Below are 24,711 nucleotides of genomic sequence, written 5' to 3'. Positions count from 1 at the left end.
AGAAGATAGAAAATTAAAGCCAAATCTTTTTCGCAACCTGAGAAATCAGCCAACAATTTTACAATAAAGCAAGCATAGAAAACTTTGGCTTATTACAAGATTTAATTAAAAAAACAGAATAGAAATAAGAATTATTGCAGAAAGACAAGAAAAAAAAATAGAAAAAAAGGATTTGGACAGAGGCAAGCCTGACTGCACTCCCCATCTGTTTGATACAGATCACTGACAGGTGACAGTACACAAGGAGCCCAGCCCTGTATAATATTACTGTTTTCATTTTCCATAGCCACATCCCAAAAAAATAGCTTGTCTTTATTATTTTAAATTTTCTTTTATACTGGATCTGGGACCTTGATTTTTGTTGCACTAATAGAAATACTGTGTATTTGTCTTAGTGATTTTAGTGGAATCAGTGGGATCTATGCAATTTCAGGAAAAATCTAGGCAACCTGATATTTGGGACATAAAATTGTCAGATGTCATTTAGATATCTGGAGATGAGGGTAACATAAACTAGCAGTTTACATCAAAGCTGGATAGTACCTCTAGTCTCTTATCAATAGATAAAAAACATATTAAAATTATTTATTATTTATAATTATTAATAATTTATTATTATTATTTAGTTGGAAATTAAAATTTTTCTGTCTTCTGTTAGTCTGAATGGCATCTTTTTCAATCTGAAGATTTTACAGAGAAATCCTAGCCCATGTCTGTGAAACAGAACAGTGAAGAGCTCCAAGTCCTGACTGTGATGTATCAGATTTGAATTTGAAATGTGACTGTGCTCTAATGCATAGCATGTGTCACAGAAGAGAAATTACAATATTTATAATTTACACTTCAAACCCTGAAAACTGGTAAATTTAACACTTTTAGTAACTGCATAAATATCTCATGTGTTGGTAGCAAATTTCTTCTTTAAATGAAATGGAAAGTTATTTTTCAGTAGCATTTTTTCATGATTCCTTAAGTCTATCCAGTCAAGTGGGGCATAACTGAGTGACACATAGCTTACATAAAAAGATTTGCCATGGAACAGCTACTCTTTTTTATCTGCTTTAATAATCTGCTCACATTTCACCATTATGAGTTAATGGTGCTTTCAAAAATCTCTTTATTGGTAGTGCCTTTCAAACAGGTATTGATATAATCCTGGTGCTTTTATCCTCATATATAAATACGGAAGTTCTACTGCTTTGTAAGAATCACACACAATATTCTGATTTTTCTTATACTCAAAATTTTTGCTGTTAATATTCTTTAAAAAGGCAAAGATGAGTTCTTGTCCCATGAATAAAACCAACAGTTTCTCTAACTGAAATATATCCATTGCTCAGGGTATCTTCTATCAGCCCTGCTTTGCTTTTCCTGTCTTTGCTGGAGTCCTGTCACCAGCATGCCTGCACAATTAGTAGATCTGTTGCTGTGGATAGGTCCCTGTTTGTGTGACACTGGGAGGAAAAGAACACCCCACTGAAAAGCCTCCTGTCCCATCTGTTCTCTTCTTCCTCTCCACATTGCCAGACAACTGTATTTTACTGTAGATCTCCAGAGTGAAATTCACCTGTGCAAACGCAGCCATCCACTCATGAGCCAGTCAGATACACTGCTTTTAAAGTCAGCAGAAACACTCCCTTCACACATTCAGTTCATCTCACCCCAAGGCAGACATCTCAAATATAGATGTCTGAAAATAGGCAAGATGAATCCTCTCCTAAAGGCCCAATTTCTTTCCAGGCAAAGGAAAAATAGTTCTGCTGGATCTTCCAAGCAAGTTCCCACTGACTGCATTGTTTTCTGAACCTACATTCATGAAATATGCAGGAGACGTCAGTCTTCTGTGCTAAAAATCTTTTGTATGAAAGGAAAATGTGTGACCCCATTTTTTCATGCAGTACTTTGGAAAGCTTTTAATTAGCTCCTATATAAATAGCATATAGCTATGTCAATTGTATGACAGCTGAAAAAAACAATATGTGGTTCCAGTAACATCTCTTAATCTTTTATTTCAGTCTTATGTGAAAATTGAGTCCCTCCCAAACTCAGCCTTTCATGTCTTCTTGTTCTGTGAATTCCTTGAGGCTGCTTCTCACTCCCTGAGTTTTTAGGATGTCAGTACCCATACAATTGCAGGCACTGGTCGTGCTTTGTCTGTGGTCAAACTATCAGATCAGATTTTTTTAAAAAAACACAGACCTCGTTTTAAATGCAACACTTGACAGAAATTAATCAGCATGTAACAAATGTTCTAACATTTCCCCTCTCCACCTACTGACACAGTGCTTCTTGCCACGGAGCACACTATATAAAGAACTTCTGTAGGCTGAAAACTTGATCTTTCTGCTATTCTAGCCTATAAGGTTATTCAAGTACTCCACCCTAATTCTGTACAATATTTGCATTTGTTTTGGAACTAGTCATATGCCTCTAAATTCCTACTGACCATAAAGAAAGTTGATGACAGCCCCACCAGAAAAAAACCTGTAGCATCTGTAGCAACACATTGCTATCAGTAACGGGAGACAAAACACAAAGGCCACAGTGGCCAAGTTAAACTATACTCTGCAGAAACACACTGAAAAAATCCAACATCTAACCCAAGAAATTGCTACCTAAACAAAATAACAGACACAAAAAATTAGTGTGATAAGCAAAACAAGAAATGTTAACTAGGTAACAGACAATGTAAGAAAAAATTACATTGTTTTCCTATAAATACTCAGTTCTCCAGAGCAGAATGTCCACACACACAAATGCCACGGGAGATCAGAGCAGATCCCTTCACTGTCCTTTGAAGCCCCTGACTTGTAAAACCATTTTCAATGCAGAAATCTCTTTAAAGTTCACAGCACTGAGACATACTGAATCTGAATAACTGCTTTTCTTCTTTTTCACAAGCCTGTGGTATTTTTTATTAATGACATTTCATAGTATATTTCAATATTCAGAGAATGCTGGAAACAAACTACATTCTGCTCAGTAGATTCAAATTCTCAGCTGGCAGAACATTCCAAACTCCAGCAAATGAATAATATACTTTGAGCTGCTGTGGGAGATATTTGAAGAGATTGGTTATTTTTACTAAAGGAATCAGGTTGTGATGTTATGTAAGTAGCTGGAGAGATCAAATTCTTGTATCAACAATCTGAAATCAGGGACAGGCATTGAAACTAAGAGCTGCAGATAAAGCTCTTGGGCATTTTGCTAGACATCTTTACAAAACACAGCTTTTCCTATACTTATTCAGTCAATCTTTGTCCTCTGTTGAGATTGCCAAGACAGTGCCATCTAGAGTGTTTCCTTTTCAAGGTTGGTACATCTTATGAATAGGAAAAAAGCGAATTAAATCTAAATACAAAGTACTGCAAATTTTACAATAATAAAATGTATCAGTGGAGTCCTCTGCTACACAGCTTTTAAATTATACCAATACAGAGAAATCAGACTATGCATTATCGCTACAGCAGCTCTCTAAATTCTGTGAAAACATTTGAAAAACAACAAAACTGAGAAGCCAAAGTTCCCATGCTTTTGGTAATGCTTAGGAGCGAGTCCACAGCACTATAAGAAGAAAGAAAGCTAAATCAGCAGATGTGTTCTGATGTGACAAAAATCAGTCTGGTATGGGTACTTATCGCTAATTTGATTTTGTTATTTACATTGCGTATATATCTCCAAAACTCTCATTTGGGCCACACATGGTAGCAGGAAGCATTTGATTATACAAGGATGTTGTACAATGGTCCATGGCATATTTTTTCAAAACCAGATCCAAATAAGTTTTCAAGAACAAAAAGTTTACTGCCTAAAGAGAGGAGCAGTATGTTGACAAAAGCATTCTCATTAGACGTATTAGCAAAGGCCAGTTGCTTTGGTGGGAAGGACAAGGCATTCTTTTAAAGATTCTTACAGTGCACACATATTTTGTTGGAGAAGGCACAATTTTAATAGATGCAAATATGTAATCCCTGCTTAAAGGAATGTACTGCTAATGACAATATAAACATAGATTCTATCCAGACTGCTGTTTTAACTTAGGTGTAACGATTATAAAACCAATACTTTAATAAGTAGCATTCCTATACAACAACAATTTATGTTCTATGTTGCCTTCAACACGAAATACAGAATGAAGTTACTATCAAAAATGCCACTTAGAGTGCATGCACATAGACTTATGTATAGCTAATACATCTGGGCTTGCTTTTTTGCCCTTAAAAATATTTGAAATAATTTTCTTTTTCCTTGGCTGTGAGAATCCTTCAATAGAAACTTGAAATTTTTCTCTAGCAACGGTGTTTTGAAATCCAGTCACAACAAACAGCTGCAGCCTCAAAGCAGCTGCTCAGCACCTGCCTCCTGCTCCCCTTCACTACCAGTAAGAGCTCCTGCTCTGTGTTTCTCTTGCTTCTGAGAATATCACACAAACTCACACTTACCTGTTGTTGTGACTCCTGGAATGGTTTGTGCAGCTAAAAATAGCTCATCTATAGGATCCACGAGATGTTTAATGTTAACTTTTCTGGCATTGTAATAATTGCCATCAGCTGCCATCCCAGCACGCTCTATTGCTACCAGGTGATCAAATCTGGTTAGAGGTGAGTGAAAAAACAGAGGGGAGAAGAGGGGAGAAAATTACTCAAAGCTGTAATTTTTGCGTGAAAAATTCTTCTGTTGGCTGCTTGTGCTTGGTTCTACTTTTTGACCATTTGGGATTAAAGGTAAAACTTGGATACTGTTTTGTTATTTCTGAATGTAGTTGTATATGGGTTTTTCTTCCAAAGGTTAGTTCAGGTTCTCTTTAATAGCTTTAGTGTAGCTCCCCCAAACCACATTTGCTACCAAGAAATGGAGAAGTTCCTGCAATCCTCCTAGCCAGCAATCCTTTGGGCCAACCATCTGGCCTGGCTCTGTTTCACACTAAAGCAGACGGTATCTTGTAAAATATTAGTCTTTGTAAGTGTATTCAAAGAAAACAAAAGAATGGGAAATTAATGATCATCTAAATCCTTGTTACTATCAATATATTCTCTGTTTAAGGTACACAGCTTGGCAAATCATCAGTTTCTAGTTAGGCAATGTTTGGGTCTTTAGATTTGGGGGATTTATTTGCTAAGTCTATGGCTGTCTTGCTGGTTATGAAAGTAGACAGATGCACTGCAGCTGTCCCACATTTTAAGTAGAACTATAGTACTGAGTTCTGCCACTGTATGTTAGAATTATTTTGCTTCTGTTTCTCTGACTTTACTCTCAAGAGGTTACTAATTCTGCTGAATTACTTAATGTTCTTGTGGGTGGGTATCTACAGTGATTTCAGAGACCTTTAGCAGGTTAGTTGTCTATTTAAAAAAAAAATACTTCAGCTTTTTGGGACTAAGGGACCAATTTAAATATAATCTGCCTGTACTTTTATTAAGCATAGCTATAAAAGACATTTTAAAAACAACACATAAAAAATGAAGACAGTGTCATACATACTATTACAGTACCCACTAACCTGTGGAAAGAAATGGGAATTCAGTAAGTTAATGAAGCAATTACCAGGGTGAAAGACTTTTTCACTAAAGAATGCAAACTGAGGGCAACTACATTAAAAGACTTTACAAGGAAAGATCAATAAAAACAAGCAATGCATGCCTACTTCAAGGAAATTTAAGTTGAATGCTAAGTAATGAAATGAGCATACACCTACCTAGCAAATTCTCCAGTGCATTAACCCTAATCACACCATTACAAACATATGACATTTTATTAAGTCAGATAAGGTTGCCTAGCTGTCAGACTAGAGCTAAAGCTCTAGAAAATGCACACTTTCCACAGCTCTTTTCCTAGCTCTTTCACTGACTTTCATATAATAGTTTCTGATTTTCTCACTGATTTAAAAATTGGTAATATAATATATAGTGTTTGCATATATATATTTATAGAATAACAGCTGAAAATATTTTAGAAAGTTTTTGAAGGAAAAGAACTATTAATATCTGAAGAATTGTTTCCTTTTTGTACTCCAGAAGTGCATAATTGCAGAATAATGTGAAATTATGTACTCTGTATGCTCCAATAACAGTGTTTCGCTTCAAAGTCTGTTCTGTGCATTCAAAGTCTTAAGGATTTACTTGCAGCCATTGTGTCTTCTTAGACCATGATCCTTATTTTATTATAATTTTGCACAGTAGTGGTGTGACCCATTCTCAAAAACTGAGTACACATACCTAGGTCTTCCAGGATCCCCATTCTCACACAAAAACATTAAAGCTGAATCAGCACTTTCCCTTTGATAACTCAGTAGAGGGATGGGTTTCTCTAGGATTCCTACAGGAAAGCAAAATAAAATCCAGATACTACATACTTTTTTTTTTTAATGTATCTTTGAGTAACTTAAAATAAATAAGAAAACAAAATTGCTAGAACTATAAGAATTCAGTGTCTTTACACAGTTCTTGATGAGCCCCCCATATCCTTTAATTTAAACTTTAATTCAAACTTGTTTAGATGTAAATGCTGTTAAACGGGACCTTGAGGTGGAAAACAGGACTACAAGAATAAGAACAGACATCCAGAATTTATGGCAAGCAACTCATCCAGAATCAATACCCATATATGTACACATTAGCTTGATGCCAGCTAGGTTAACAAAATGCCATCATGGCAATGATGAGCAGAGCTAAGAGGATGAATTCTGATTCATTCGCTGGGAAAAAAAAAAAGTCCTGTACTAAGTGACAGATTAAAACTGAAGCAAACCTTGGCTCAAATTAGCAAGATAAAAACTGAAAAACCCATGTCTCTTACCTAGTTGAACAGCTTCTTCAATAATCTTTTTATTCAGATCCATAGCTCTCTGATCTGTAACTATGGCAACCTGTTTCTCCAAGGCCTGCAGCATAGCTGCAATGGCAAGGGCTCCCGGGGGGCCGTCGTTCTCCTCGGGCGGCTGGTGGCTGAAGTGGGTGGGAAATCCCGTGGTTATCAGCACGGACCCCGCGTGGGACATGGCCAGGCAGGCCCTCAGCAGCTCGCCCTGGCGCTGCAGGTGCAGGATACCCCGCTCTCCTAGACAAGTGGTTTTAAAGAGAGCAGTACATGTCAATGTATCGTTCTCCTTTTGAATTTTCCCTCTGCGTGAAAGTACATACTTTAGTGACATAAAATGGGTTAAAAGAAAAAGAGAGAAAAACCTCTGGTCAAGGCAGGAATTGGGGTAATTTCCTCAGGAAACCTAAGAAGATGTAGGATATGAGTAATGAAGATAATGGGCTGTGCTTCCAGGTTAAGAATGTTCGCTTTTAAAAATTATTATCCCTAACGTTTCTAGGTTTAAGTGTAAATAGCTTTTTCTGAGAACTAATTGCATATTGTTTCCTTTCCTTTGGCCCTCTGTTTCCCATTGAGAGTCCTGCTAGACCATGTTTAGCTACTGAAGCTAGATTGCAACTCTAGCATCCCAGACCTTATAGAAGTTCTGATGCAGACTTCAGACGTGTAAGCTAGTCCTTTGTGTCTGTTTAACTCCATTCCCTTTGGAAAGAGCTAATTCCCAAATGAATTCCACTTAATGAAATGATTAACCTCAGAAGTGAGGTTTCAGAGACATTTAAAGTTACCTGGGGACCTCATAAACTCAATTAATACAGCGGTATCCAGGTGACTACTAGACGTTCTTGTAACACTTCATGTAGCAGAGAACCACATTACCAGACCTTGAGAAATAGGTGAACATTAACAGAAGACTCTCCTCATGGGTCAGGCCCTACATAGGCAACACTATTATCTGTGTATGGCTTTCATTGTTCAAATGCTTCCTATCCCATGTTCCTTCCCTGTCACTTGGAAAAAAGTTCACAACTCAGTTCTTTCAATTTGTTAGCACTCAAGAAAACCATGAGTACCAGCATGATGGGTGTATAGAGGTAAGTCCTCATGGTTGTTTTTCGATCTCCTTGTATCTTCATCCTTTTTTGCTCCCCCCACCCCTACATTTTCATCTTTTTGTCCTCAATTTCCCCTTTGGCATTTCTTCTGCTCCTTCTAAATAACACACAGGCAATACATAGGTAATGGACAGAGAAAAAAGTTCAGAGAACTTAAAGTTAAGAGAAGCAGAATACAAATCTCAGAGATGTGGGGTATATTAACTGAGACAAAGTACTGTACTCTCCTTTAGCAATAAAAGGAGCTAACTTTTAAGTTAGGTCCTGTATTTTTGCAGAGCGTGGCATTGTGCCAAGCCAGCTCCAGAGAGTGGGAAAGGAGAGGCCTTGTGAGTAAAAATAAACAGACCTAAATGTATGCACACAGCCCAAACCCGGAGCTTGGGAGTGCTGGGCGTAAGCTGTTTTCCACTACTGCCTACAGAGGATTTCAGAAAATTTATGGCACACTGAGCTCAGACTTTACAGCAGCCAGAGGGGACTAACTCAGCGTGTATTTTAGGAATGGTTGCACTACTCAGTTTGCCTTTACTTCCCTCTCTTCCTTGCACACACAGGCACCCCCACTGCTCAATCTTCTGTGACCTGGTCACTTTGGTCCATCATACAACACCTCAGTGATGGATATATCAGCAGAAATTAATATAATCCCACCCATCAGAGAGTGGTGTTTGAAAAACACATGCAACTACTAGAATTTTCTGGTAGGACCACAGTAGTCATGAATATATGTAAAGAAATGTGCTATTTACTCCATAGTGAATACCCATGTAGCTGTTAGCAGCAAGCTGAGGTGCCTGTACTTCACATACCAATTTCAGTTTTACTCAGTAGCAGTTCTTATTCCCTGCAGACTATGCAGTCTGCTTCTGTGTCCTTTGGGAGCATACAGCCATGAAGATCAGATATTCCATTACCCACAATGAATGATTTTGGCCAGACTCTGATATTAGCTACAGTAACAGTAAATACAAGACCTAGTTATATAAACTCACTGTATTCCATAAAGAATTCTTAAAATCACCTTCAGATTCTTACTGTGTTCTTGAATTTAAAATATCCAAAAAGGCAGGATAGGTGGTATCTACCCCATAATGAATCCATTAAAGGGAGACAGTTTTGTTTATACCTGGATCTATTCCAATTAGGGTCTCTAGAGTCCTTATCTTTTGGGCTGCTTCTGCCGACACAATACTGAAATGCAGAGGATCTTGAGAGATGCAGTGGACCTGTGGGACTCCTCCTAAGGATCTGACATTATCATTCTTTAGGTCAGTAATGAACATGCAGCCAGGAGAATGAGTAAAAGCTAATGGAGCTCCTAAAATGAACGAAAAAACTTCAGTTAAATGTTATTGTTGCAATGTAACAAATTAGAAGGATGATAAAATTTCAAAAAGCTACTTTATATGACAACAGAGTCCCTGCCTGATGACACTTTAAAAAAACAGGTGATATTTTAAGTTATACTGGAGCAATTAATACACTTTGAGAAAGAAATGTATACATGTACATCTGAAAATGTTTTCACTTCTAGAAAGCTCATGTGGGTAGTTAAGATCAGTTTTTTCCACAATGCCCTCTTTGGTCTAAACTTGAGGTAACCTAAGAATGGAACTCTGGTACCCTCCCAAAAAGTCTGTTGTAATGGTGTGTGTCTTCCCAAGTCACCATGACCTGTGATGGGGCCCTGCTCTGCTGGAGATGGCTGAACACCTGCCTGCCCATGGGAGGCAGTGAATTCATTCCCTATTTTGCTGTTTGCATGCATGGCTTTTGCTTTCCCTATGCCTTTATCTCAACCCATGAGTTTTCCAGTTTTTGCCCTTCCAATTCTCTCCCTGATCCTGCTGGGGTTAAACCACGACAATTTAAACTGGCAAGGAGTAATGACAAAAGGGGACCAGTAAGCATTAGAAAGGAAATACGAGTAGCTACTAAAACCCTGGAGAAAAATAAGTTTCTTTAGACTTGACAGCATAGTAGCTCCCTAAGCTGATAATACTGCCTATCTTTATACTAACTCCAGAAGTCCAAATCTAGGCAATACTTGATTTGGCAAAACTGGTACCTTGTTGGATAAATCATAACTGGTATATTTAAACAACAAAACATTCTTTGTTAGGAGGGTGAAAATGGAGAAGATTTTTTTTACTAAGTACACATCTGCTTGGTTTGAGCTACATCTGTTGGGATGCTATGGCTAGCAATTTAAAACACCTGGGGAACATGGCTGTTGAGGTTTACCTCGTCAAACCCTGTGAGCAGACAGTTTTTGTGACAAGCTAGCAGATCCATCTAAAGTATGGGTACTGGTGGTTTGGCAGATTTTAAACTTTCTAGCTGAGAAAGTAGCACAACAAAATATAAACTATCCAAAAATTTCCTGGAATGCACTAATGACAACTGGTTTTAATACAGAAAATGGAGAAATAAACAAAAGTGAAAGTCTGTTCCAGGCAAGGGCAGAATAGACTTGTGCAACAGATTGGAGAGACATTGGCAAATATTTTCTCTCTTTTCCCTACAACAAGGATGCGTGAGGAAGATGAATAGGTTTGCTGAAGCATCCAGGAGAGAGCAGGATTTTCAGTATGGATTTGGGACTGGAGAAAAGAGATTGCATGTAAAAAAGAGAAAGAAGACTCCTCTTAGAGCTGAACCTACTAGAGCAGGTGTTGAGTTCATATAAACATCTATAAGAGACACAAGGATCCTGCAAGGAGAGAAGGACAAAGCAGATGACCTCCCAGGAGTCTCCCACAAATATTGCCTATGATTATTAAGCTTCTTTTTCAGTAAGAATGAAAATACAGTATTTAATTTCCATACTAGTGACTTAGGGAAGTATGTAATATTGTTACTATGGTTTTGTTGTATTTTCTTGCCCTTTGTGCTCATGTCTGCATAAATGACTGCACACAGTGCAGAACCACTGTGCAAAAGAAAAAGTTTCATTTATGTAAAGTGTGTTACATTTACTTAATTTTGGAGCAAACTAAAAACTCTACATTCTCCATGAGACACTTAAGAACACTTTTCCATGTCAATCAATTTGCTAGCTCTTGACAACATTTTGGAAAGATTTCTGGCTTCTCTTTTTTTCCTTCTTTTTTTTTTTTTTTTCTTTTTCTTATACTATTGCTTTACTTCAAAGCAGTACAAAATAATATTTTAAAAAGAAGAAGCTTAAAAATTAATGCCTTTAAACTTCTTGTTTCTTATAATGCTTAAAAAGATGTTTTGATGTTGCCAGAGCTGTAGAATTAAACATTTAAAATACACAAAAGCGGTGAAATTTCAGTAAGAATTTTCTTTAAAGTACACCTGTATTTCACAACAAAAACTCTCCTGCCAAAGGCTTTTTTTTTGTTTGGGGTGTTTTTTATCTTGCTAATCAGCCAATTCAATCTCCTTTTTGAAAAAATAAAATGAGAGAGAAAAGAGATTGAGGGATAATTTAAAGAGTCTTTAAGCAGCACATACTGCAGTTGATAATTGCTTCTACTCCTGTTACTCCACAGGCCCAAAACACTGGAATATCACCAGGGTGAAAGTGAACTGGATCTCCATAGTCTGGTTTAGAGAGATCTTGTATTCCCAGCAGACCTGGAATTGATCAAAAATGAAATCATGAGTGATTCTAATTAAGTAGTAATGCTGCAAAGCTGGGGGATGGACCCCAAACATCATTCAATGACATTGAATTAAGAGTTTGAGACTGTCAAGTCCCCCTAAAGTGGAACAATGAGTTTGTCTTTGAGTGCATATCCTCAGAGCCTGAGCTGACTTGATAACCTTTTTTTTGTACTCAATAATAACAGTAAAAATGTATTTATCTTATTTCTGCAACAAAATGCAAGTTAGATATCTATGCTGAGTTCCCAAGATAATATAAATCTTCTGGATCAACAGAAGAATTCTATTTGTAGCACTGGCAAACAAGAATAAATGATTGCAATGCAAAATGAGTTCTTTCTAGAACGCATTTTCTACTGCATTAACTTCCTACATTTTTTAGCTAGAGAAATGATCTTTTCCTCTCTTTCTTAGATAAATACATCTCACTCTTAGCTGCCTTTCACTAAATTGTCTTTTGCTTTATTCTAACACCTACTTGTAATAATCTGGGTCATTCTAAGCACTTGCTATCTTCCTGTTGTTTTATATTCTGCAGATGCTTTAATATACCACTCTCCTTTCTGAAATTAATTTATATAATCTGTATATATGATAATTTACTATTTTGTAATGACTTATTACTAGTTTGTCAGGCTTAAGTACTCAGATATGTTACTCAAGTACATTACTGGAGTGTTGTGTTAACCAATGACATCTCCTTCCACGCCCTGCAATGTGAGCCTTCCGTGTATAGAGCCCATGATTACCAAACTTCTGATAGCAGGGGGGAAATTACTGCAATCTATCTTCATATTACAGGTGTTTGTTTGGTTTGGTTCTTTTTTCAAACAATCTCCTGGTTTTTTTTCATTTTTGTTCAAACTAGATTTAAAAACAAATCTTATCATATTTCTATTCATTTTGTCTTAAGTGTTGTGCTCATTGTATGTTATTTCAGTATTTTTAAAAATAATGCAGTATTTACTTCCACATTCAACCACTAAGACACAAAATGCATCCACACATACTTCTTCCCATGCTGTCAGTCACTGCTATCCTGTCACTGGAATCTCTGACAGCAAGAAAGTATTCACATATAAATGAAACTGCACACATTTCAGAAAAATGTGATTATACTTTTTACCAAAACCACCCCTGCCAGATAACTTATCTACATCTGACAACTAACTTTTGTCTAAGAAATCTGTGTGTTCAGCTCACGAAAAACCTTCTTTTTTCTTTTTTTTCTTTCTTCCTTTTTCCTTTTATATTCAGATTTGTGACCATTAGAAAGGATTAAAACAGATTTAGTGGTGCAGGTATTTCAGTTCTTCCACTTCCCATGCTTTCCCCCTTCACTTTTATACCCAGTCAGCTGCATGCAGAATGAGAAATGAAAAGCACTGACCAGGGTCACCTATGTGAATTGGTGCTCCATGGGCTTCTTTTAATTCAGACGTTGCTAGCACAGCTGCTTCCAACTTGCTTTCAGGAATAGGTCTCATTGTGACTACTAAGTTGCAGTGAAACATAGAAATGCTGTAGCAAGGGACAGATGTCTGGCAGTTCAAAAGAATCCAGTGTTAGCAGGAATATTGAATAATACTTCCAAAATGTTAGAATTAATAAATCTAAATCTTTGTGCTGTACTTGACTTTAGAAAGACTGCATTCTAACATTAATTTTAAATCCTTTTGAAAAAAAATCTTAGGATCCTGTATTTTTTTCCTTTAAGATTCCATCATTTAGCTCCATCATACAGATCACTAAAATTTTCAACTTAATGCATTCCTTGTTTCAGTGCACACAGCTAGATGAGCTCAGTGTATGTTGAATATTGTACAAAAATATGTGTTCCCTCTACAGTAGGTGAAGATCTAAAAGGAAACTATGGCACAGCTGCAAATCTACTTAGACTGAATCTACCCTCTGTACTTGAATACAGTGCCCTGTAACACACCAGGGTCAGCAACTGCTGATGGCAGTACCCACTTGTATGGAAGCTGCATGACAGTTCCATACATGCCTCTACAAAGGCTCTATTATATTCATCATCCTCATCAACTGGGAGGCTGAGGCACCTTTTCTATTTAGAAATAAAGCAGGTCAGCTTTTTAGGAAAAAAATGTCAGATATCTGAGTTGCAGCTGAACATAAACAAGACATCCAGAGAGCTAGGGCTGTCTAGGAAACGTTCATTTAAAGCCTTTATAATGATAATAATAATCACACCTGTCACTGAAGAAACACACTGTGCAGTTCTTTGCAGCATTAATGTGCTATAAATTATAACATTTTCCTAATTCTGAAATGCTAGAAGCAGATACATAGTTGTATTATTTTCTTCTTTAAGCTTGGTAGAAGGACTCACATATGAGATACGTTTGCACCTTCATTTTGACCAGGAGCATAGCATAGACTGTGTAACAATAAGACTGAAAACAACAATAACCTTTCTCCAGTAGCACAGCATCTGAACTAAATGAAAAAAGGCATGAAGATTTGTACTTCAATGGTCTTAGTATTAAGGGGTTTATTTACTGGAGCCAGAATTATTCTAAGACTTCTGATACCATTAAAATGTACACCACAAACTTTTTGAGCACAGTCATAATTTTCGGGGCTCAAGTCTTTGGGAACATCTGGCCCAGAGGCCTGGGTTTGTAGTAAATGTGCAGTTTAAAGGCTCTACTGTCACAGGGAAAATACAGAATGTGGCCATCACACAGAAGAAACTCCTACTGTCATGGTTTATAAAAGGAATATTCCAACTGCAAGCAGGAGCTGGTATGGAGAGCAGGACACATGTAAAGACATGAACAGTGCATGGATGATTGGGTGAAACAGAAAGGGCAAACCAGAATAGAATCCAAATGAAATGACTGTCACAGGAAATGGGGAATGCCTTGTCATGAAAAATGAATAAAAAAATAGATTTGCCTTATACTGAGCTGAGGCTTGAAATATTTTACCCTGTATCTTCATGTGCTCAGCAGAAGCATATGCCTTCAGTTACTGTGTAGGTAGAGGGAAAAAAGTTCTGCTTTGAACAATAGGTATATGCACCTAACATGAACATGGGGAAAACTCACAGCCAAAAATTACAACCAAGATTATGTGTGTGTGCATATACTTACTTTGTACATGCTTACATTACATTTTTGCTCAACGTTTCTGATAGGAATGCCAGCTTTCTGGACTGCTTTTTCAAAAGAGAAGCTGCAGCCTAAATAAAAAGTCACCATGTCCTTGAGTTGTTCAGAATACTCCTTAAGGCTTTTCAGTGATCCAGTACAAGCTCCATGCTCATATCTTCTGTACTGTAGGCAGTCAGTTCTAGTGAAACAGGAAGTTATCACAGCTTTGTCACATTTTTTGAAAACAAGGTGAATTGGTTGAATTGACATAATCCCAGTGTGAAACCATGAGATACAGACTGTTTTATCCATTTTGTTCTTTCTGACTAATAATGAAACAAACACAGGCAAACCCCCCAGAACATCTTATTCTACACAAAACCAAGCTGGCAGACAGAGTGTTAGAGATTTTTTAGGTGTTATAGCTAAAGGCCCCTTATGTGTGTCTTGTCTCAGGCTTTCAAAAATTAGGAAGCTGGTTTAAACCTTGTTTTTAGTGTTTGCCACAGGAGTACATCTTTCAAATGTCAGAGACTCTACAAGTGTTGTGCAGACACCATGGCCATGTTTCTAGTGAATAAATATAAAACCCTATTATTGAACTCTGCAGGGTCAGGCTGCAAAATATTTAAAAATTACACAAAATTTCACCTTTGGATTAGAGAAATACTTGTAATACTGACAATTATCATAACATGTGGCTCAAGAAAATCAGGTTGTTATATGGGGTTTTCACTCAAAGGTATAATTCCAAGAAGATAACGTTCAAAATATTCAAGTGTAACCAGGCTGTTTCCTCAAATCCTCCTGATCACCACCAGAATTCATTTCAGAATACTGGCCAGCTGGGTTGCTCTGTAGTTACCTGATATCAGAATCAGTACTCAGGGAAGGACATTTCCAGTCACCTGGTTGACTTCTGTATAGCAGTGGCAGGGGTCCATCGTTTGCATGGCAGAACTTCTCAAAGTCATCAGCCAGGGACTTGTGCAAAATCACAACATTGGCCTGTTTATAGCCTTAAATTGTGGAAGATAAGAATGGCTGGTTACCAATTCAGCTTTTTGTTTGTGTAAAAATAACTTTTCTATGTGAATTTCTTTAGATGTATAAAAAATAAAACTTGTAAAACTTACCTGAAGGAAATTTTTGATTCAGAACTCTGTAGTTAGATCAAACTTCCTGAAATGTTTTAAAAATCATAGCTAGGCCTACTCTATATGTGAATTCATTCACAGCTAAAACAGTTGGCAGACATGGGTAGTAGCAGAATATGAAGACACCGTAATTAATAAATATTTCTATTAATTTATATATAAACATAATTTCTTGTCTAACTGGGGACATTACCCTTCCAAAAGAAAATACATTTTTGCAAATGTTAACTCAGAGCCAAAGAAAGGCTGTCACATACTACACTTTCACAATTATTTTTCACCACACCAAGATATAAATCAAGCCAAGAGTAAACTCCTGGTATCTTGATGTTTGTAGCACATCCTTTAAAATTTCTAGGCTAGGGAATTTTAGTGTGGGCTGCAATTAAACAGCTCAAGAATAAACTCTTGACTGTCCACTGAATCTCAGTAATTTTTAATCAAAATTTTAATTTAATTTCTAATTAAAAAAACTAAAATAAACAGAACTGCTACAATTTCTTCACTTGAAAACAGCTTTGATTTAAAAGGCTGTTGACTACTACTATGAAATAGCTTCTGAATACATTAACATTTTTGCAATGAGAACCACTGAAGAATGGTCCCATTCATTTATTCAGCAAAAATTAATTTTCTTAACAGTAGTAGTTAATACCAAGCCCATTTAAACTTTCCTGCACAGAAATATCAACTGTTCAAATAATGGGGGGAGATTTGGAGTACAACTGGTCTGGGGTGTATAAATAGCAATTAACAATAGCAATTAACAATCCCTAAATTCTGTACCAATACTCTCTTGAAGAGTTATTACTGTCTGATATCAGGCAGGCGAGTAGGAGGCTGCACAGAAGCACTCACTTTCTTAAATACTGCAGTAGTCTGTCATCAAAGAGTCAATAATTTAGTTGAAATCAATGAGCTGCCTTCAAAGGCTGTAGAAAATGAGCCAAATCTTACTCTTGACCAAAGCTAACAAAGAAATCCAAAGAGAATTCTATTCCTGATGGAAAAATGCAAAGCAAAGGCTGAGGTAAGCATGTATTTCCATACTGAGTTTGTCCACAAACTGCTCTCTTGGGAGTAGTCAGCACAAAAATTCATTTTATAACTAGCGAAAGTTACTAAATATAGAAAGAGATTTTTGCTAAATACAGAAAAATATTTTTGCTAAATAAACATACTACATTTACCACTGAATAAAACACTAAATTCAGCTTCCCTTCAATTTTGTTCCCTGCCATCCATGAGAAATCCACAGGCACTTTCTGCTTTGCTGGTTATATTAATGAGTTCTTAAAATTATGAGTTTAGTCAGGGCGTTCAACTGACAACACTGAGTTTTACATACTAGTTATAGTTGATAGGCTGAATCTTCAGGCAAGTACTTGATGAACTCAGGAAGCTTCATTATAACACTTTGAGAACTTTTATTGCTCCTCCTGGTAACTATCCTTACTTTTTGTATACATGAAAGCCATATCTCCTGATTCATTGCATTATGGAGCCATCACTACAAATGTATTCACAAGCAATGGTAGTGGAGCTGGATGCACTGACCAACCCAGGCATCAATTCATCACACCCATGTCCCAGTTCAGAGAAGTTTAGAAAGAGCTTTTAATTTCTATGGTGAATGACAATGAGGACAGTAAGAAAGGATTGCATAACAACAATGTAGGACAGTTTTTTACAATGGTTCTTTTTCTATAATGAAACTGCTTGTTCATGAACTTGTTTTTTATGTCAATAATACTTCTAAAAATGTTAGAACTAATACATTTAAAACTACTGCAGCAATAAATTCACTTAAAAATTCAGCTGGGGCAAACTCCAAATTATGAACATTGTAAAATGTCTTCCATTAGTATTTTTCAACTTAGGAACTGATAGAAAATAAAACCACAATTTCAAGACTCACTATGGTTTTATAAAATGGCCTTTAACATTTTTTTATAGTAGTTCTACTCCTGTACACACAACTTTGTTGATCAGCTATTTGCCATGGTATTTTTGTTTACATTATTTTTTAAAGTTGATCAGAACAATTACAAATTTCTCTGCTTCTGTAAAAGTCCAGCTATGGGAGGCAAGACAGAAATCAATCTTCCAGAATGTATTCAAGTTATCTGAGTATAAAACTAATTTTTCCCTCCCCCTTATAATTCCCAGTCTTGCTCACCCAGTAATCTTCACCTTCTGCAACAAATGAAGCAGAAAACCACTCCTGTAACTATATATCTCCAACTCCTCCCCAAAGCATATCGGATGTGCTAAGTAAAGCAAGGTTTCTGTGAAGAGCATAGCAGGTCATCTTACAAATGTGAGAAAAACATGCAAGAACACCCAGATTTGGTTAGAGATTTTTCAAGTATTTTCTGCATCCATCATTTCTCAATGACAGTTGGAAGCTGAGGGATGCACTGCAAACACTGAAAACAAAGTCCATGTACATTATTCAGGTAGGATGGTGTATTTAGTCTGCTATATCTTTACAATTTAAAAAACAGAGTCAGATGCTTACAATATGATTTCAAAAACACCCAAGAACATAAAATTTTCTTCTGTTTTACTTTGGTGCTTTAGATGTTTCTTCAATACTTTACAAACAAAAAACCCACACAGTTATGAATCTAAAATGGAATCACTTTGCAGAGAGAGCTGTTAGGTTTACTTACCTTCCGCCATTCCAGAAGTATTACTAATACTGAGTCTGTTGCATCGAATTATTCTTCTTAGCACATGAGGAAGAAGAGATTTCAAGCCTCCTGTCAAAAGCATCTCTTCATCCTTAACAAAAAGATAATTATAAATTTAAACACAAAGCATCATTTTTCCCCCAACCCCCCCTTCCCCCCCCCCCCCCCCCGCCATTTTAAATTCTGATTTTCTGGAGAACTTAGCTTTCATTTTCTCATCGTGTTCCAGCACAGTTAATATCACTGGGAAATTCTATATTGTAACTCAAAAGAGAGATCAAATTCAAAGGTTGATTTCACTGACATTCTATGACTATATGCAAACTGAATTTTTCAACAAATTAGCTGGAGACATGCACTTTAACATTTGGGATAAAAGGCAAAATTTTTCTGCCCTATAATGTAAGAAAGATTTCTTTCCTCCCTGATGAATATTAATTTTCTAGAGTTTTCAGTTTTCCAAAAGTAATTGTAACTTTAAAATTCCAATAGCACAAATGGATTAACCTAGCAGGGTATAATCTATAATATTACTTCTCTGATCAAAATACTTTTAGACAAATAGCAAGGCAATATTGTGGTAAAGGGAGAACTATATTCAGAAAATGTCACTGTAATACATTTCACCTGTATTATGGTTTTCAAATATTAATTATGCTGAAGTGAATACTCCTGTGGCTATTCTTCCTCTGGGAAGGCACACATAGAGATGTTTAAGTCACTTGTTGTCCAAACTGGAGCAGGTACAGAAATAAGTTTCCTAATTACAATCACTATCTATCTCTTTTTACTTCTTTTGAAGATTTAAAATGTCATTTTTCTACAATCTAGACAAAGTTCACACAAAGCTTTTCTCTCAACCTCAACTACTAATAACTAAAAAGAGTCTATTACATCGCTATTAGGAAAAAGCAAGAGTGACTAAAATAATAACTTGGCTGTATATGATTTTAACCTTGGTCACTTTTAGGTAAAGAAACTGATCTATCCTCCAATTAATTAAATTACCAACCTCCAAGTTTTTCTTTAATTCAGAGCAAGCCATTCTTGTTGCCATTCAAAAGAAGTAACAAATATGAGAGAAGCTGTGCTGCTCTTTATAAAAGATGCTGCTAAATTAATATATAATGAGATGTTACACCCTTCTAGCAAAAGTTAACTTTTCTGTTAAGGGTCCACGGTTTTTGTTCTGTAACTATGATAGTACAAAGTTTCACTCTCACCACTGGAGAGCTGAGTAGAATAGTGTGAAAATTTGTACCTCTGAGCAATCATTCTGTAATTAACTTGAAGAGCAGTGATATGTTTTGACTGAAATGATACTTTTCTCCTAGTCTGTCCAAAATGTTTCCCAGTTTGCAGAGCTCTGAAAGGTTAAGTTGGGTGCACTGAAATTTAGAGCAAACTTTGCATCTATTGTTAATTCTGAAATCTTTATATAGCATTGTCAGCCAAAAGAAAACAGTCTTTTTTCTGAACTCCAATTTACTACTTTCTAGCTCTTCTTTGCTGCTTTTGTATTACCCTTCTGTATGCTGTACAAAAATAGTCTTCATTACAAAATCATGAACAATTCCAAGCACACTCTTTAAAGATAACCAGAAGCTGGATACAGAGATGTTGCTGAGCACTAATTCAGGCCTATAAGTATCAATTTAAGATACACTATTCAGAATGTAAAGAGAATTTCTAACATCAGTCTGGAATGATTAATTCAAGAGATTTCAAACTCTTAAATACAATGATCCTAATAAAACATTCCAGATACATTCCAGATGTGCTCATTAGATTCTTTCAGATATTTTTTCTTTATTTCTGAGGATCTTTAAAACCATCTAAATCATCTGTAGGATTGATGGCCTGTTACTGATGATCTACTACTTGGACTTGAAAGACAGTCTGAAGTTTAGAAAACTAGTCTGGAACAAAAGCTGTCTTTAGCTAGGTATTTTGTCACAAATGCCCTGTTCTGATTGTCCTCTAGTAAAGTGTGTGCCCAGCAGCAGAAATGAAAGCAACTATGAGATTTTATCAGCAAACATTTAGGTCCCTAAATGTTTTTGGTTCATATGACAGCAAGTGGCTAACAAGCTACAGGACTATGAATATCAGTAATGGGGAGGTGTCAGCTGTAGCTACCATACGGAAGCACTTGGGCCTGTCACTCCTACTTTTGAATAAATGTATACTATTGATGATGACTGGTTAGAAAGTGAATAATTTAAACATTAACTTTGTATAAGTACAGTGAGACAAGACTCACCTTCCTGTGGTGATTTTATATAGTAACAGGAAAAATTCAATTTGATTGAATAGTTTTAACTTTAGATCACTATATTTGCTGTACAATATCTGTAATAGATTGTTCTGTTATTTTGTTTATTAATTACTAAATTAGGATAGACAATAAAACCAGTGAGATGCTCACAGTAAAACCCAGCTTTTGCTATATGATTTGCCCAAAAATAGTTGGAAATGTAGTGCATTTTTTCTCTAAGCTAGGAGGTATAGTCAGGTTTAGATTCCCCAACCATCTCTAGAACTTCCTGAAAAATCCTTGAAGCTATCATGACCATGGCATGTTTGGAATGACTGGGGAAAAGCGTGGATGTAATTAGGATCTTAAAGCATCTTTTTCATTTTTTTCCATCAGGATGCCTAATGAAGTGTACAAACTAACTTCACAGGGGCCTTGAGCAGCACTCTAAGTAAACAGTTTGAGACTGGTTAATCAGTTAGTAGGATCTGTGCCTTGGCAGAGGTTTCTTAATTCCTTTACTTTGTTCTGAGAGTTTCAGATGATAGTATGGGTTGCCTCACCAGGGTATGTTGGATCATGACACAAGTAAAGACAACATGCAGGGTGTTAAAAAGGCCTTAAGAGAAGAGGCTGACAGAGCTTATAGGATGGCTGTTGTGCCTGAGGGCAGCCTATGTGGTGTCTCCCAAAAGAGCTCCTAAGATCTGGCTTTCCAGTGTGCTGTCTTTAATAGAATGAACATCTAAAGCAGGCCAGATAGAATCCTGTGTAAACAGCATTTGAAAATCAGGCCATTGACTGGCTGCATAATGATAAATTTCATACTTAAAGCACCAAAGTCTGAGAACAGACCTCGTTCTAAGTCATGCTGCTCACATCAGATTCTCTGACTTTCAACACCAACAACCAATATAGTAAATCTTCATAGCACTGAGGCATCAAATTTGTTCTTGATGAACATTTTCTTAAACATCTGTTTCCACATTAGAAGCACAATAAATACTTTTCTTTTTAGAATTTTCATGAAGGTTCAATGTATTTCGTGTGTATCTTGAGTTTTACATACTGAACTTAAATGGATCACTATTAAAATACATCACTGTCTGAGACATTAAGATGGCACTTACCCACTATTGGTTTGTGGTCACTACCGCATCATGAGCTGCACTTCCAGATCTTGACAAGGACGATGAAACTTGAAAGCTGAAAAGAGATGAAAATTATGTAAGGAGCCGTGTGATCAGGCAGCAATGACAGTTTAGCTTATGCCAGATCAGTAGTTCAGAATAATGAATCAATTTGCCAGAAACACTATTGTATTGAAATGATATTATATTATAAAGATACATATAAATATTCAAGAAAAATTAATATTTTTAAATGAACCTCTCTTTGCATCAAAGTGGCAGTCAGGAAATACAGTTTGGTAAAAGTACAGTACAGTTTTGGGAAAAGTTCTAAATGGATCTTGGGTCTGGCTTTAATAAGTAACATAAATTTGTTAGTTATCTTCATTCAGTAAATACTTGAGCAGCACCACTTCAGTTGAATTAAGCAGATACACACTATCTGATTAATTTGACCCAGATGATTTTCAAAATATCTCATTACCAAGACAATAACAATTTTCAAGAAAGCCAGATTTTGAGGGTGAATTTTTTTTATTAGAAATTGTGATCCCCAGTTGCCATATGAAGATCTAAGTCATTAACCATTTCTACCTGCTGTTCTCAGAGCACTAGTTGAACACAAGTGACTGAGTGCAATGCTGTGCTGATCCTTGCTGAGGTGACTGGAACTAAGCCTCATCTTTGTAACTGATTGTAAAGAATATGCTCGACTTCCCCCAAACTCCACAACTCAGGCAAGGAAAAAAGCATGTTGAGAGGAAGACACAAAACAAGAAGAATGTAGTTCCAGACAAGATTTAATAAAGAGATTGCCCTGCATTTCAGATGACTTGCACAATGGACAGAGTAGCCTCTTTGCATCTTCCAGGCTATTCCTTATTTTCTTCCTCTTTGTCTACAGTGTGCCTTTCTCTGCATCTTTTCCTCCCTGAGTTCAGACCCCTATGTCCATAACTTCAAGCTGGGGTGACTCAACTTGGTGACTTGGTAGCACTTACTCCCTTGGTTTGTCTGACTGCATCCTCTGGCAGTACAGGAATTTGGATGCCTTCTCACCTCTCACTAGCTCTTTTTAATTTATATGCTTGATGCATCTCTCAGTTGTACCTTAACCTCTCAATTTTTAATCTTAAATGAGATTTTTCTGTTCCTAGTGTGAGACAAATTAGTCTAATATCAGAAATCATAACACACAATAACTTCAAAAATGTTTTCCCAGACTTGTAAGATTTAGACCTCTCTGACCCCACCTATACTCATAGGTGAATATATATCTATATTTATATATCCCTTTTAATACTACAGACAGGCTTGGCTTAAGCAGTTTTTCTAATTATTTCCTTCTTAATTTCTGACAGTGGAACCACAAATCAGCCTTAAAAAGTTTTATATCTTACAAGCCACAGTTTATGAAGTGTTTTGTACAATCTGCAGAACATAAGCTCTTTATGGAAAAAGAAGGAAAAGCAGTAAGTGGAACATTTTATATTACCTTAGAGCTTTCAAAATGAAAAAGTGAATCTGTAAATTTCACAGATATTTAAATACGAACATAGATTCTTTACAGGCCCACATTGTAAATTATTCATTACCCAAGAAAATGGAAAAATGTCATTTAAGTGTCAGAGAGATTACACTTTGAGATGCAGTGGGTGGGTCCATACTGCTGTGCTAAACCACACCAGATAAAAACGAATCAAGAAATTATGTAATAACACAAAGGATTAAAACATTCTTCAGAAGTGTCAGTGTGACTACTGTGCCTTCACACATATCAAGTGAATTAATGAAAGAGAAGTAAAAAAAATAGCACTTCTGTGGTTTCAAAAATGAAACACATGAGAATACACAGCCTGTAAAAAGTATGGGTGGTAAGGGTAATAAACAGGTTTGAACACTGCAAAGTAGTTAACACCAATTTCTGGTGCTACGAATTACAGGTCTGTTTTCTCCAGTGGCACTGATAGACCAATAAGAATATGGTTTAATGCAGTGTAATCTAGAGACTTGCTTGCAAGGAGCCCAAAGACTCTTACGAAATACAATTTTGCATTGCTTATATCACTTTTGTCCTATTTTCAGTTTAAAGTTTGATAATAAGAATGGGTGGTGCCATGTACGGGATCATGGGCCAAAAAAGTGCAAGGGTCACTACTTGAAACTGCTGGGCAGGGTTTTTTAGATATTGTCATGCAGATACCTTACCCAAAGCTACTGCTGCACAAACAGGAACAGCAGGGTAACCTGAAACATGAGCCAGCCCATGGGCTGCCTTTACCAATACATAATGGAAAGTAATCTAAACTAATTATAATCTAACAACCTCTTTGTGTACTATGCCTTGCCCTAGTATGAACGTGGTTACAGAGGCTTGTTAACATAAACACACTTTAAATGACCTGTTGTTTAATCATCAAGCTGATTTGAAATTCTGCCAGCAGATTTCTGTGAAAAGCACAAGCTCCTCTGAAAATTTAGTTCATTTGATTTTCCAACAGGGTCTCTCAGTTACACTTGTGATCTTTTTTTGAAGAATCAATTAATGATCCTTTTTCTTCCCATCTGCTATGAATCATTTCAAAGCACAGAAGATCTTTGTATATCATTCCAAAAGGGGAGTGTGTTGTGTATTTTCAGACAGTAGTTCATCCAGCAAATTATTATTTAACTTTACATTTGAAATATAGGGTATTTGTGTTTGAAGCTTATGCACCTTTAGATGAGGGCTGCAAATAGAAATTTAAATTAGCTTCCATTACTGTTCTGTCTGCTGCTT

General features: G+C 36.4%; 1 protein-coding gene across 7 annotated transcripts in view; it reads right to left on the bottom strand.

Annotated features, from left to right (window-relative positions):
* Positions 1-24,711, bottom strand: part of DGLUCY (D-glutamate cyclase) — a 220,452-nt gene that overhangs the window by 7,059 nt on the left and 188,682 nt on the right. For 4 of the 7 annotated variants that reach the window (XM_058829758.1, XM_058829760.1, XM_058829759.1 and 1 more), the window contains 10 exons: positions 21,933-22,008; positions 18,525-18,636; positions 15,558-15,711; positions 14,693-14,891; positions 12,964-13,114; positions 11,421-11,543; positions 9,064-9,255; positions 6,796-7,056; positions 6,216-6,315; positions 4,443-4,591 (listed from right to left, as the gene is read on the bottom strand). In XM_058829758.1, the coding sequence (XP_058685741.1) occupies positions 4,443-4,591; positions 6,216-6,315; positions 6,796-7,056; positions 9,064-9,255; positions 11,421-11,543; positions 12,964-13,114; positions 14,693-14,891; positions 15,558-15,711; positions 18,525-18,627 (1,432 nt within the window). In that variant the 5' untranslated portion in view covers positions 18,628-18,636; positions 21,933-22,008. Of the gene's footprint in view, positions 1-4,442; positions 4,592-6,215; positions 6,316-6,795; positions 7,057-9,063; positions 9,256-11,420; positions 11,544-12,963; positions 13,115-14,692; positions 14,892-15,557; positions 15,712-18,524; positions 18,639-19,557; positions 19,635-21,932; positions 22,009-24,711 lie in introns of those variants that run through there. The other 3 variants (XM_058829757.1, XM_058829762.1, XM_058829764.1) reach the window with 3 other exon arrangements.

This window comes from Poecile atricapillus, chromosome 1 (genome assembly GCF_030490865.1).
Source record: "Poecile atricapillus isolate bPoeAtr1 chromosome 1, bPoeAtr1.hap1, whole genome shotgun sequence".
NCBI classification, from domain to species: domain Eukaryota; kingdom Metazoa; phylum Chordata; class Aves; order Passeriformes; family Paridae; genus Poecile; species Poecile atricapillus.
The sequence above is the reverse complement of the archived record's forward strand: the minus strand, read 5'-3'. Positions and strand labels throughout refer to the sequence as shown.